At 48.0% G+C, this 15,872-nt stretch overlaps 1 protein-coding gene across 1 annotated transcript in view; it reads left to right on the forward strand.

Annotated features, from left to right (window-relative positions):
* Positions 1–15,872, forward strand: part of LOC105991563 (CUB and sushi domain-containing protein 1-like) — an 871,556-nt gene that overhangs the window by 338,759 nt on the left and 516,925 nt on the right. The window contains exon 5 of the mRNA XM_013024215.1: positions 5,461–5,668. Within this exon, the coding sequence (XP_012879669.1) occupies positions 5,461–5,668 (208 nt within the window). The remainder of the gene's footprint in view (positions 1–5,460; positions 5,669–15,872) is intronic.

Consider the following 15,872-nt stretch of genomic DNA (forward strand, 5'->3'; position numbering starts at 1 on the left):
AAGCTCTTAACAAGCTTAGACCATAATCACAGGCCTCTAGCCAGTTATCTTTGGTTGGGTGAATAAGTATGGTATTCATCCATTCGTTTTCTGTACATTGTACAATACTGGGTTTACAGCTGTGAAACGCACTGTACCTCGGTGTGTGTCCATCCTGTACCAGCTAGCAATCCAATGCTTATTGGTGAGGACTTTCTCATTCAGTTCTAACTTTGTCAGGTGCTAGACAGCACAGTTCTGACAAGCTATTTTCTTTTAAGCGCTGGGTCCCCAACTTTAAGTTTCGCTGATATTGCTTTAAGTCTCACAAAGAGGCCTGATAAAGACGAGGTGATTTTACTCAGCGTTTCACACCTCTGTTGGCATTGGGGTTGTGATTGCTGCCATGGAAGACCTGGGGTGAGGGAGCTGCAGACTCAACACATTCCTTTGGCATTCTCCTTCTGAGATGAGCCTTCCATCACAAGCATTCCAACTCCAGTTGGTATAGTCTTATCCTCAATGCTACACTGATGGTTATCTCTCCCCATCACAAAGTGTAATCTGTGCTTCCAGTGTTACTTCTGTACACAATGCTACAATAAATAGTTCTGTTCATGCAGTGTTGCTTTTGTCTTCCTTCATGTTGAAAGGATTTAGCTCCAAGAAATGTCCCTATGTTTTGCCAAATTACAGAACCGATTTCCTGTGCCATATTAATTTTGCCACAATTAAAGTAAGTTTTTATTTTAGTATTCCTCTTCATTCTCTTGTAGTTTAATGGCATTAGTATTACACTAAATGTTGTTTGAGCCACCTTTAGATTTCCAGTACAGTCACAGTATATCGGCACCTATGAAAACTCAGAAGTCAGACGGTTTGACTGTTGGGCCAATTCAATATCATAAAGTTAACTCGTTAGCACATATTTGCTTTTGGTTATTCTCTAGTAATGTTTACCTACCCTGGAGCACAGGTAGAGCTAGTTTAGCTTGGATCTGAAGGGTCTCCTGTGTTCTCTTGGGATATGCAAGGAGGGACAGAAATGGTGGTGAGGAGACTCGAGGATGGGGAGGTGGGAAAGGAGGCCAGGAAGGCTGAGGGGAGGACATGCAGCGGGTGGAAGGTCAGGGCACCGAGTGTCTCTGTACCATTCATATACGTATGGCAGCTCCTGCGCTCACATGAAGTGTTATCCAGACAAGGATACGTCGTTCTGCAAATGAGGCTTGCAAAAGAGCTCCTGAGGGAAAAGTCTCTGGTTGGTGACAAGGCCCTGAACAGCGATGATGGAAATGAGTGTGCCTGTCCCCTTGGTGTCTGGTTGGTGACAGACGTCAGAGGTGAGCTGAGTGGCCCAGTTATCCAAAGACTCTCTTTGCTGACTTTGAGAGCAGCAATAATGAAGGCAAAAGTCTTGAGGAGACAAGAGTTAGAAAATGTGACAGTGAGCAGAAGTTAAAATAGTCAAGTTAAAGAGCAGAAGCTATACGTAACTGGAAAAGTGCAAACGCTATAGGTAACTGGAAGTGTTTTCTGGAGTCTGAGGATAAGAGAGTAAGCGCTGGGGTCTTCAGTAGGAAGGGCAGGGAGTGGTCTGGAAGTGGCCGTGTCCACACGGAGGTACACAGCCCCGGGCTGCCTGGAGGGTGTGTGGGGCCTGGACCAGGCCAGGACCCTTGCTGCCTGGAGGGTGTGTGGGGCCTGGACCAGGCCGGGACCCTTGCTGCCTGGAGGGTGGGTGGGGCCTGGACCAGGCTAGGACCCTCTTCAAGGACTGCGGAGTTCCAGCATCTGCACAACACGTCTGGGTTTCCCCAAGAGAATAAAATGGCTGAAATGTGGGAATTAACTTGCGGTGGTAACGGACCTTGGATTTCAGCGGAGCCAGCGGAAGGCTCCGACGTGTCAGCGCAAAGACCTGTCTGCCCGTGAGGGAGTGGGAGGTGGGGGTCAGAGTGACCCGGGAGACCAGCCTGCTCGCAGAGGCAGAATGCAGAGGAAGGAAGGCTAATTCTGTGGTGGACACAAAGGTGGTGGGGTAGGGTGTGGGGACGGAAGGGTCGGGGCTGAGGTGGCGACTCTCGTCCCAGCCTTCACCAGCCCCGGGAGAGCCTAAGCAGATGCTGGGGGAATGGCCCCATTTAGACCGCTTGGTGAGGGGTGAGGACTCTTCATTTCACCACAGAAAATAGGGACTGGAACCAGGGGAAGGGTGTGCTTGAGTGTTGCCTGAAGCTGCAGACACTGAGGTTCAAGCCCATGTACACGTCCATACGTAGTTGCACCGCTATGGTGTGGCGGCCATGCTGTGCCTTAGAGGAACAGCAGTTATCTTTCCATGGTTAGTGAATGCCTGCTACCACTACCCAACACCCACAGTTCCGTCTCCCAGGGAACCAAACTGCGGCAAAGGAAAAGCAAGAACCACCCAATAGGGCCTCCAGAGCTGCTGGCAGCGCCCGATGGCAGACCCGAGACCCCCCGGACTCCAGCCTGCCCGCTGGAGCTGTCGCTGCCGCCCCGAGGTGGCGCAGGCTGCTGGCGCTCTCCATGTCGCACACTTCACGAGGATTGTGCACGGCCCGTATTTCTCGTCTCCATCCCAGGTTTTAAAAGTAATGATGGGACTGTGCTCCCAGGCGTGTGCCCCGTGTCTGCCAGCGCGAGGCGGTGACTCAGAGACTTCCTGGGCGATTCCGGGGCTGCTCAGGTAGCACAGAGGGCGCAGCGTGGCCACGCCAGATTGCAGTTCATGATCCGTCCGTTCTGCGTGCTCGGATGCTTTCCACATTTATGACAGACGTGGAAAAGTCTTGTTTCTAAATAATGTTCTGCTCTATATTTTGAATTGTGTTGGTAAGATAGATTCCCAGCAAAGTTTATACCCACACAAGAGATATTTTTAAAAGTTGACGGTAAACTTTTCTCACGGCTGAAATCCCTTCAGGGCACATACAAGCGGCACGGTTCTCACGGCCCGTGTGTGATGTCAGATCCTCTCAGTCAGAAATCAGCAGATTCAGTACAGCTCCCTTTAAAAATCTTACCTTCTGCTGGGATCAACTAAAACTTGGACTAATTCAAATTTCCATTAGCTGAACATTTCCTTCAAAATGCAAGATTAAAAAAAATCCAGATAGGAAACATTTAAAAACTAGTTGTTTTGATAACAATTTGGTGTGGGAGCCAAATCCCACGCACTTCCCTCTGATTTGCCACCCCCAACTCTACCACACAGAAGTTCCAGAGCACCCATTAGAGACATTCAACAAGGGCAGCCAGTTTTCATGTTTATAGATTGTGCATACTCAGGGGGAAGACTCTAAAATGAATTGAAATACAGAGAGGCATGCACTCTACTTCCCTATGCTTTTCTAAGGCATCTTGCAGAAATGGACTTTGAATCGCGCATGTGGAGCCAGTTTATTTACAGTTTCCTACTTACAGTACTTCATTCATTGCAGGGGTCACGTGCTCCAGTGGGGGGTGGGAGCCTGGGTGAACTGGGAGCTGTCCGTGGTGCTGGCAGGCTGTGAGGCGCTGTCAGTCCTGAACCTCAGAAGACCGTGGAGAGTACTGTTCAAAACAATCCATTGCAATTCCCTCAAGACCTGCTTTCTTGAAGTGACCAGCCATGTCTGCTAAAGTGAAAAAACAAATAGTGATCCTTCTGAGTTTCCTAGATAATTTATGGAATGTGCATTATGATAACAGCCCCTGAGAGTGGCTTCAAACCTCATTCTACGCTTTATTTCATAGAGATAGAATCTTGTGACGTTCTTATCGGCCTATGTGGATCAGAAAGGAAAAGTTACAAAGATACAAATTTTGTTTAACTTCTCTGGCTTACCCAATAATAGCTTTCATTTTGTTTATTGGCAGTCACACATTATATCTTATTGTGTTGATGTAGCCATATGTCATACACGAAATTATTTTGTTTTATATAAAATATATTTGTATGGTACTCTAAGTTTTCAAATTTTTATCCCATTATTACAATACATTTTAATAAATAATGCCCTTTTCCATCACTCCAGACGTCTGTCATTACTGAATTGGTCCCTGTTACTCTTTAAGATATTAAGATAAAACTTTCCATTCCACTCAGTAAATGTTTCATCATTGTGGAGAAATGTACTATGCTACCTCTAGAATAAAATGAGAGATAAATTCACCAAATCAGAATTTCAAAGTATAATTCCCCAACTCATTAATTTACAGTTAAACAATATGTTTTCAGTAGATAAATAAATGTTGAGGTAGAGCATGTTTATAAGCATGTTTGAAAACTATTACATTATTTTTCTAATTTGCTTATCAGAAATATTGGTTATGGAACGGAGCACGGCACAGTGGTACACACCTGTGATTACAGTGCCCGAGAGCAGGAGGTAAATGGATCCAGAGTTCAACACTAGATTGCAGCCTGGTCTACACAGGGGAAACGTGGACACACACACACACACACTATATGTACAGTGTTTTATGGCCTTTCCTCAAATGTTATGTGGATAGATGTTTAATGGTTATGTTTTAGAAAATAAAATATATTACAAAATGAAAGGTCTATCAAGGCTAACACCAATGTGGTCCCACACATACACACCCTCTGAACTAAAGGAAGTTGTTCTGGAATTTGATTTTTCACTTCAGTGAGCATTGTGGAGTATTTTTGCTTTTCTTTCTTCTGCTGACACCCAAATGAGTTGCTATTCAGGTCACCCATATTCTTTATTACTACTATGATATGACTATAAATATGCATCCGCCGACACATGGAAATCACAAGCCATGCTCCGGCTCAGAGGCTGCTCTTGCAAATATTTAGAGGAATTCAACATCAGTAATTCTCCCTCTGAAACCTTGAAAGGAATTTGGTATGCCATGCTGATTTGTAAAGCTGGATTTGTCACAAGCTGGATTTGACTGAATATAGTTCCTGCTCCCCCATAGCATGGATGCTGATCGATGCAAGTCTGTCAGGAGCGGCATGTTTTAACTTTACATATTACAAGCGTTACTTGTTTTGCATCTGTTCTTGCGCTTACAATCAAATCAGACAGAAAAGGTTGCATTGTGTTAATGATCTTATGTGTACTGTGAGATCATTAGGGAGATAGTCACATGGGTAGATGTATTGCATGTTGTGTGTGTGTACAGTTAAATGAATCCCTAGTAAATATTGATACCATGTCGCCTTGTCTACCATCCCTTTCAGAATGACAGAACACAGCTCTCCTCTCACTCTCTGTTATCAGACTGATGTGTTGACCCTTAACCCACTCCAGGGAGCCAGGGTCGGTCCTTCCCTCTCCACATGGCTCCTCGGTTAACCGTGCCATGAACGGTTCCTAGAACCAAGTGAGACAAGCAGAAGAGGGTTTCTGGATTGTCTCGATCGTGAGCCTTGCAGAGGGCGGTTGGTGAGCGACTCAGGCCGTGAGGGTTGGGCTGACCTCCTCTCTCTCCCTGCAGCCGAGGGCGCCTGTGGCGGCACCCTGCGTGGGACCAGCAGCTCCATCTCCAGCCCGCACTTCCCCTCCGAGTACGACAACAATGCCGACTGCACCTGGACCGTGCTGGCCGAGCCGGGGGACACCATCGCCCTGGTCTTCACCGACTTCCAGCTGGAGGAAGGGTACGATTTCCTGGAGATCAGCGGCACAGAAGCTCCATCCATATGGTAAGTCCTGGGAGCGCCGTTTCTCGGGGTGCAGCAGGCTCAGCGGGTGCTTCCACTGTCCGTTCACTGGCTGACCTGAGGTTCCCGCGGTCCCCTCCTTCTCTGACTACTCTGATGCGTGCCAGGCTTTCGGAGATGTCTGTATCCTGGTGTTTGGTGCTGTCTGCACTGCTGTGCTCCCTCATAGCAGAATCAGAGCAAGAGAGAGGGAGGCTAGATCTGGAGCTGGTCTGGGGCTGATGGGGTAGAGTCGCCATTTGTAGAAGAAGGGTTATCTTTACTTCCTGTTGGCACGTAGTGACTGAGTTTCTGGGGACAGGATGCCGTGTGCTTTTCCTCTGAGAACCTGGTACACCAGCTTGTGATAAGGGTGAGGAGAGGCACCTGTAGCTATGGGAACATCAGAAGCAATCCAGGTAGCACCACACTAAACGGACGCGTGGCTGAGTCCATCCGAAGAGCGGGCTGTCCACCGGGCAGCGGCAGAGACAGGCGGGAGCAGGCCTCGCACAGTGTGCCCTGCAGGGCCTCACGGTAGGATCCCACAGCACTTCTGTCCCTGGGTTCAAGTACTAGTCAAAAGGTAGCCATGAAAGAGAAGACATCCAAAGACTTCCCTCGTAATTTTGATGCTGGGATTCGGACTCTTTTGTTTTAATTATTTGATGGTTCCGTGCTTTAAACCTGCCGCCTCTGGTGAGCTGCGAGCCACTTGCAAAAATGTATAAGCATCTTCCTAGCAGAAGAGGATCACAGCAAGGCCTGGCCACTGAGGGGCGGAAGGGGAAACAGCCAGAGCGATTATACACATTTCCCCAGCCTCAGACTGCTATTTTAGTACAAAAGCTAGAGGATAAAAGATGTCAAATATGAAACTTCCTGTAAATTCCTCTGTCCATTTTAAGCCAATTACTGTCCAACCGAATTGAACTTTACCGTTTCCCCCCACAAGACACAAAGGGCAGGACTCAGATTCACGGAAACAGTCTTCAATTAAATGTGGTTTTTCCCTTAGATTAAATAGTATTACAATTAGAGAAGGAAAACAAAACTATACCTTCACCTCCTTGTCTTTTTTGAAAGTTTTATTCAACTTGAATAATACCTTCAGACAGGGAAGTATACTTGATGTCTGATTTTACTGAGTTTTAACTTTAAATTCTCAAACATATGTTGGAATTGTGATTCATTCCCCATTGTTGAAGATGAGACTTAATGAGAATAAATGCTGACCCAAGGATCTGAGGATTAACCTAGCTGCCACCTGAGTTCTGCCAGGAATAACATTGCAACCTTGGGCAAGCCTGTTTGTAAAAGGAGAGGCTCTCTTTAAAAAACATCTTATATTAAGCTTCTCTTGAGTGCCTGTTTTCTGTCTGTCATTGTGAGAGAATCAGGGGACATAACACTCCTCTAACTTATACACCGCCTGGTTTTCTTTACCAGAAAATGGTTGAAGTAGAAAAGTTATGGCCAATCAGCCTCTGACAATTAGGGGAGGGATGTCAGAGGCGGCCGTGTGTGGGCATTGTGCACATGCTGCTGGCCAGGCCAGCCTCGTGTGCTGGGGAGAGAGGTAAAGAACTGTGGTCAGTTGTGTTCGTGTCCCTCAATTCCGGTCATTGTTTTGTTCAAACAAAGTTTATATAAGGAAGAGAATGAACGTGATTAGGATGCAGATGCCAACATCGATGAAATAAAATTAGATAAACCCAGGAGAGGTGCCAATGAAGATGAGAGGAGGCTGGGGGAAAACAATGACAACGTCTCTTTCACACACACACACACACAAATTCCCAAAAACATACACACAAACACACAAACATACACAAAACACATGTACACACAAACACAGACACACACATAAACACACACATATACAAACACCCACACAGTTCACAAAAACATACACACAAACACAAAAACACAAAACACATGTATACACAAACACAGACACACATATAAACACACAAACACACACACAAATTCACAAATTCACAAAAACACATACACAAACACAGCAATACACAAAACACATGTACACACAAACACGACACACACATAAACACAGACACACACACACACACACACACACACACCACGGCCTTCAATGCATTGTCACCAATGGATCTAGGAAGGCAGAGGACATGGCTTTCCCTAGTTTCCCCATCCCTCTCCTCATCTCTAGTACCCTCTTGTTCCCTCTCCTTAATCTCTGCCTTTAGCCTTCTCTTACTCACGTATCTCTAAATGAATTTAGGGGTAGATCCTAGAAAGCGTGTAGGAAAGCTCTCAGCCGGCTGAAACGTGAGTCTGTCTGCAGTGCCAAAGGGCCTAGCACAGCCAGGGTCCAAGAGCAGCCGTGGGGAGTATCGTCACGGGGAGAGGGTCAGCAGGCCCAGCCAGGAGGGCAGCCTTCTCCGTGGGCCTGGACTCCAAGGGGAAGGCCTTTCCCAGCTCTGGATGCCCCCTGGATAGGACAGAGCGACTTTTGAGCTCACAAACCTCATAAGCTTTGATCCTATTCACTCCTGATCGAATAAACCCTGCTGCCTGTTGGCCTATCCTGTTCTCTTTGAATACCTCTTAGTAGGCTTTGCAAAGCTGTACTCCTGTCTGTATTCCTACGATGAATCAGATGGCCCTGTTTGCTGGGCACAAAAGATCTGTAAGGTTGTGAGTATTGTTGTAGACTCGTATGACCTTATTGACTCTGTGGAGGAGTAAAGCAAGATGCACAAAGGACGCGAGATCACACACAGAGCTGCCTGAGTGTGAGCCCCAAGCTCAGCCACAGGGGTGCCAGCTGGGCAATGTCCCCTCAGTGACGGAGCTACCTCCATCCAGGACCGTCCCTAAGCCTCACACAGATAACTGGCCCAGGAGAAGCAGAGCAGCTGCAGAGTAACTTAGCAGCTCACGCTCCATCAGCCGAGGGTCAGTGAAGACAAAGAGCTGTGCACTTAGTGCTTATTGCAATTAGAACAAGTGTTGTTTTGACACAACTACAGTCGTACAACTTTTAAATGGAAATCGCTTCATCCAATTATGCTTCAGTGGAGGGAGGCCAAAAAGTAAGAGATGGTTTCCTGGGTAATCATCAAAAACACCCCCAAAGGACACATTTTACGTATAAAACAGAATAATTTGAAACACTCTTTGAAGATTTATACAAATGCATTTGATATGGCTTATCTTTAAAAGACTATTATTTTACTGACACTCTCTGAAATGTTTAATGGACCAAATTGGTATACTTAAAAGATTTACCCATCCTAGAATTGCAAGGAAAACATGGAGGAGGGTAGATGTGACCTCTTCTCAAATGTAAGGTTACATTGCCGAGACAGGAGCCCCGTGTTAATGGTCATGAGTGGAGTGAGAAGTCACACATGTAATTTTGCAATAATCGGTTTTGAAAAGCCAGGATACACAAGCAAGGGCACTCAAAGTAGAAGCTACTTGGAAAAATCACAAGGAACAATAATAGGATTATCTTTATTTCCATTAAAGTTGGAGCCAAATTACCAAGTGAACTACCTGTTACGTCAGTTACTATGACAATAGTCCGGCAAGTCCCAAAGCAGGGAATGGTGCCAAGAGCAAAGTCATTGTCCATTGCCTGGGGGGTGGTCCGGTGACTCCACTCCATCTTCCCCACGTACATCGCGATTCTGGGTGACCTTCACTTAGATCTTAGTTTTATCCATGTTGGCTTCCTCCCTGCGCTACTCTACTAGAAAAATCTAATTTCTAGTTCACTTTATGTCTAGTAACTATGATTTTTTTCATGCAATTAAAAATACCTAACAGCAAAATCATCCAGGTGCTTTGTTTTGTTTTGTTTTTTTCTGAAGTGATTTAGTGGTATTGCATATAAGCAATTCATAGCTCTAGAAGTACAAGGAAGAATGGAAATTAATTTAATTTCACCTTAGAGTTTGCCTACTATGATGTCTAACTTGAGACATGATTGTGGAAGGGTTAAGGTTCTACTGTCTTAGAATAAAACAGGCGGAAGAGCAAGTTCCAGCTTTAAAAGACACTTTCATAACAAGAATAGCCTGCACCCGTCTGCTACGTGGCTTGCGTGTGTGTGTCCTAGGCAAGGGAGGAATGAGCGTGCGTGTTGGAACGTGGAGATGGAGCCTGAAGCACAGGACAGCTCCACATCTGCCGTGGAGTCAGAGACAACAGTGGGCCTGCTGCTCAGGCTCTCCTCCTGCAGACAGCCTCTTCATCCCTCCTCCCCCCCACCCCCCGCTCCCCTCGGTGGGCCTCCCCTCCTCCACAGGACACCTGCCCACATCCTGCCAAAGACTCTTCTGCTGTCTGCTTCCATATGTGAACCCCAGAAGGTAATGTGAAGAACATCTGGAGGGAGACATGCTTTCTAGAAACCGCCAGGGGCTATGTAAGAGATTCTGTGAGAGGCTAAATCACAGGCTCCATCTTCTTAACCAGCACAACTACCCTTTGAGCACTAGCTATGAAAAACAAAACAAACAAAACCCAAAACCAAAAAGCAGCCCTGTAACCGCACTTTATTATTTTGCTCAGATTAACCCAGTACAACTCACTATTAAATCAATCCAATCAGTCAGTGGCAGAAGCCAAAACAAGACTTCAAAGAAGCTGGAGTTGCTGAGTGAGCTTCAAAGAACCCTCAAAGGGTCGATTACCACCTACAATGTTTACCCAACTTGTCACTTAATTGATAATTGACTTGATGTATAGTTAATCTCTAATGAGGAAGGTTGCAGTGGCACAACTCAAACAACAGACTCCCTGAAGTCAAACCTTCCACACACCTGCCACCAGCCAACAGAGGGGTGAACTTCGGCTCCCTCCTTAGTTTTCCAAGTGCTTATTTTGAATTCGTCTCGCAGAGTAGTTGCAGAACAGCAGAGAGCTGCTGCCTGCTCTCAGTCGGCTTCCTTTACTGGGAGCAGCACGTGCTTGGTGATCATGCAGCCCTTACTGGGACTTTACAGCTGTCGGGCGGGTCCCCCCCCCTCCGGGGCCTCCACGGCGCTCGCTCGTGGTAGCTGGTGTCTCCCTCCCATCTCGCTAGTCAGCACTTCTGAATTCCATGATCTTGTTAAGCATTTCACCTTGCTGTGTCGTCTAGAAGAAGCATGATACCATTCAGAAGCAGCAGGGCCCTAGTGCCCTGCACAGGAATATTCATGTGTTCTCTAAAGTTTTCATTTTCTGCTTAAATCATTGTCATATAACTGTTCCATTGAGTATGTGTGTGTGTATATATACATATATCAGTATTTTTACAGAAGCAAGCATTACATGAAGAGGAAGCAAATATAATATAGATGCACACACTAGAGATCTAAGGACACAGAATTGTAGCCCATATATTAAACTCTTCTTTTAATCCAAATATCATCTCCTAAAGAATTATTGGAATAGTGTATTTTCAAAAGATTGTATTGAATAGTAATATTACTGAGTATTTGCTCCATATCAGACAAACTTACGGGTATCAATGCTAGTCCTTGGAGTTGGCGTGTTTACCCCGCAGATGAGGGCGAAGGCTCTGTGGAGATGAACCCTCCTAAGTGGCAGAGCAGGGGGCGTTGGACAGAGAAGCAGAGACCATCACAGGCTGTGTGTGTCCTCCTTTTGCGAGTACATCAATATCCCACTTCTTGACCAGCTTTAAGCCAGGACCATAAAAAGAATTCCTTCAGTGCCGCCAAGATGGACCTTAGACCAGGACATTCGATTTAGATGGAGCGCCACTCATCTGGGTGGTTCCTCTTTGTGTAGACTCATCATGGTCAACGGTACAGTCAAGTAGAAAGCTCTACACACCTTGCATGTAGATATTGTTCCTGTTGACAATGTGGTGTGAGCCTTTTAGGATAGGCCATGCATACCTGGGCTGATGAAGTACGGATAAGTGGATAGTATGCCTCGGTGTCTTTATATGTGCGTGTACATATTTATACATGGTGTGGCTAGCAAGTTGTCATGAAGGTACGGGGTCCTGTGCGGAGCTTCGGGGAGCTATCGGTAGCCTGGGATCCCAGGAGGACCGCCACCCGGCGGCAGCCAGACTGACGAGGATCTTAGAGCTTCCCATCGTGCGTGTCTCAGAAGAATATTTCATTTTTCCCATAATGACAAAGCCATGCGACACACATCTCCAACTGCCACTCCATCGCTTCTGCACATTACACAAATGAGCTGTGCAGGGTTGCTGTACACTTAACATTTTTGTTTGTGGAATTTCTTTTCTTTTTTTGTCCATCGTGGGGCTTGAACTCGCCTGGGCGCTGTCCCTCAGCTCTTCAGCTCAAGGCGGGCGCTCTACCACTTGAGCCACAGTGCCACTCCCGGTTTTCTGCGTGGTTTATTAGAGATGGTAGTTTCACAGACGTTCCTGCCCAGGCTGGCTTTGAACCATCATCCTCAGATCTCAACCTCCTGAGTAGCTAGGATTACAGGCGTGAGCCACCGCTGCCTGGCTTCTTTTGATTTTTTTAGAAAATATTTTTTACCATGCTTGGATAAAACTCTGCTTAATAAATCTGTGGATAAGCCAAGCTTACAATACAACATCAGTACACTTTAGTTGAAGATAGCTGGACACATTAGTGGCCAGAATATCCCTCACCTTGAGCTCCACTTGGAACTCAATATTCACTAAAGGCAATGCCCTCAGGCTTGGAGGACTTCTGACCAATTCATGGGATGATTTTCCAGGCATCATTCAAGCTGTTTATTTGCACCTGGGTGTTCTCACGGTAACTCCGGTCTCCACTTGTGGCTTGGGAAATGACGAGGGACACCATAGACCACCAGGCAGTGGAGTAGCGGCTGAAGCAATGCTGTCTCCCTGAGCTCCCAGTGGGGGGTGGATGTGCCTGGCAGAGCCTTCCGCTCCTGCGGTGCTTCAGTGAGCTGCTCCTCCTCCCTGTAGACCGGGGTCCATGCCCTCAGGAGCAAAGGGAGCTGCTCCTCCTCCCTGCAGACCGGGGTCCATGCCCTCAGGAGCAAAGGGAGCTGCTCCTCCTCCCTGCAGACCGGGGTCCATGCCCTCAGGAGCAAAGGGAGGGTCTTCCCTGCGGGAACTGGACGCAAGGCAGAAAGGAGGCTGTAGCACCCGTCATAGTTTCCCACTCACTGTCGGATCCTCTCTGTGGCAGCTCCTTCTTCCTGACGGAGGCCCATCCATCATTCGGCTCAAGGGAATCTGAGAGCCAGTGCACACTTCGTTCTATGGAATTGGGCAGAACTTCCTGATTTCCCGTGACATTGCAGTAGGGCCTCTGAGAACTTTTGAGTGAAGTCAACACCAGAAAACCAAATAGATGGACAAAGTCATTGCAAAAACAAAACAACAAAACAACAGCCCCTTGTTTTAAATGGTAACGCTCTGGAATGAAGGACACATCTATAGTGTATTGAATGGTGGGAGCTGTGACTGTAATGTTAGTATGCTAACATGATGCTAGCATGCACCATGAGCAGACGGGGAGGAAAGTCAATCTTCCTGCTCCCTCAACAAGGGCTTGGGAAGGTGAAAGACTGTGGGCAGGACCGGTCCCTGGCGGGGCCACTCCCAGCTCTTCGTGTCTCTGCTTGCTTTGCAGAATCCCTCTTCCATATCCTCATTTTACTGAATTTTTCTGTGAATTATTGAACTAGCAGGTAATCAAGACTTTTTTGGGGGGGTCCGGTCGTGGGGCCTGAACTCTGGGCCTGGGCGCTGTCCCTCAGCTCTTCAGCTCAAGGCTAGCGCTCTATCACTTGAGCCACAGTGCCACTTCTGGCTTTTTTCTTTTTGCATATGTGGTGCTGAGGAATCGAACCCAGGGCCTCGAGCATTCAAGGCAAGCACTCTACCACTGAGCCACCTTCCAGCCCCAAGACTTTTGTTTTTAGAAATGGAGACTTAATTCTAAAAATTCAGAACACCTGTTTTGTTATCATCCATCTTCTTATATATGTGGCTCATCATCCAGCAAAAATGTACATGTAACACGGCTCGGGGGGTTTTCCTGCTCGGAACAGGCAGCCTGTGGGGTCACGCTGGGCCGGCCCTCTTCCCACACCAGCCACGGCGAGCCACGGCCTCCCTGATATCTTCATCTCAACTTGCTTCCCCTGCGTTGGGAATTTAATTTGTCTCTTCTTCTGGAAGTCTGTACAATTTCATGGAGGGCTGGTTAGGAGAATAAGGTAATTTTGTGCCATCCAGCGCTCACCCCACAACGTGGTCATTTTTCGCTTGGGTTCCTCCTGTCGGCACGTGCCGGCCGGCCGGCTGGTCCTTCTGCAAACGGAGCCCGGAGCATTCTCAGGTCCCTCTCTGCCCTTGCGTGATGAAAGTGCTAAACTTACTCTAACTCGGGGCCCTTTAGAGAACTGTGAGATCGGGTCTTAGTAAACACACATTGTATATCACATAGGCGTTGCTTTTGTGAATCTGTATATCATAATGAGGTTGGTTTTGTGGGTTGCAATTTTAGAATAGACAGTAGCCAGGAAAGCTCTAGTTATGTCTACTTGTTGTCCAGATTCAAGTAACACTTCTTAAATATGCCAAGTGGCTTGCCTCTTGTAGATTCTGTCCTGTATTGACTGACAGACAGTAAAATACGTACCTCAACAATAGCTAAAAGGGCTGGGTTGTGTATTGAAAATTGCTTCATTAGCTGTGAAACCCTGTGCAAAGATAAAACTCTGTTTTCTTGAAAACCTAAACAGTGATGATTTGGGAATAGCACATGTGCCATCCTGCCACACAGCTGGAACCACGACTTGGGTTCTGTAAGAGACCCGCTCAGACCTTAGGGGGCTACGCGTTCTCACGGTGTCCCCCAGCCAGGCCTGGGCCCCCTGCAGGATGACACCATGGCTCCATCCACCCCCGGCCACCTCCCGGGCAGCCGCTGTTAATGCTCCCTCTGGGGCAGTCTTTTCCTCCTCTCTGTGTGGAGACTGAAACGCACAGAACCTGTCGCCCTGTGGCGTGGATGCCAGCGTGGCGCCGGCAGCCTCACACCCCTCTCCTCCTCCACCCACTTGACGGGTCTGTGACCTCCTTCACGAGTCATCCCCACAAAACTGGTGACAGCACCAAGTGGAAGACGCCCGCCCAGCCCCGTGAACAACACGTCCAACACAAGGGAGAACACACCGCAACCCCGCCAGAAAGCAAACGCCCGAATCATCCTGAAGACTTTGCAGAGCCTGTGTCTCAAAGCCCCTAAACCTGGCCTGAGCATGACCGGGAGCCAGGTCGCGGCTGCTGTTCAGGTGCCCCATGTGCGGGGGTCGCAGCTGCTGTTCAGATGTCCTGTGTGCGGGAGCCAGGTCACGGCTGTTGTTCAGTTGCCCCGTGTGTGCGGGAGCCAGGTCGCGGCTGTTGTTCAGATGTTCCGTGTGCGGGAGCCAGGTCGCAGCTGCTGTTCAGGTGCCCCGTGTGCGGGAGCCAGCCAGGTCGCAGCTGCTGTTCAGATGCCCCGTGTGCAGACGCAGGGGACGTGGGGCAGCCTGGTGCTGCACATGAAGATGTTTTCATTTTGCTCCTCTTCTAATTGCTGTGAGGCCTGAGCTTCCAGAAGACAGCTCACACGCGCAGGAGCCGTGGCTGGCCATGACGCAGGAGTGACATCCCCCCCCCGCCCCCTCCTCAGAGCTAATGGGAGTCGGGGGCAGCCAGGGGAGGTGTCCCCAGTGGAAAGCCACAGCCCGGGATGACAAGCACAGGACGGCTGGTCTGCGCGGGTAGCGGGGCTTTCTGTCAGTGGTCATCGGAGCCACCATGAGGAGCGAGATGCACCCTGGCCACCGTGTTCTTCACAGGACTCCCCCAAACCCCACACTCACCACCTCTTCGTGATACCCTAGGAATGTCTGGGGCTCTCAGAGGTTCGCCAAATTCACATGCGTGTTTCAGGCTGCATTCTGGAGCCTATGGAAATAATTAAATTACAGACATACTTACTCCTGGCTCCCTTGCAGCAGAGCCTTTATCGGTGGCAAACTCCGGGAAAACCATGAAGCCATGCATCATGAATGATTTATAAATGAGATGTAAACATTGTATGTGCCTACTCAAAACAGCTGGAAGAGAGCAGTGTGGGGGCTGGGCTGGGCTGGGAGACCATGGCAGGGGCTGGGCTGGGCTGGGCTGGGCTGGGAGGCCATGGCAGGGGCTGGGCTGGGCTGGGCT

Source organism: Dipodomys ordii, unplaced genomic scaffold, assembly GCF_000151885.1.
Source record: "Dipodomys ordii isolate 6190 unplaced genomic scaffold, Dord_2.0 Scaffold74, whole genome shotgun sequence".
NCBI classification, from domain to species: Eukaryota; Metazoa; Chordata; class Mammalia; order Rodentia; family Heteromyidae; genus Dipodomys; species Dipodomys ordii.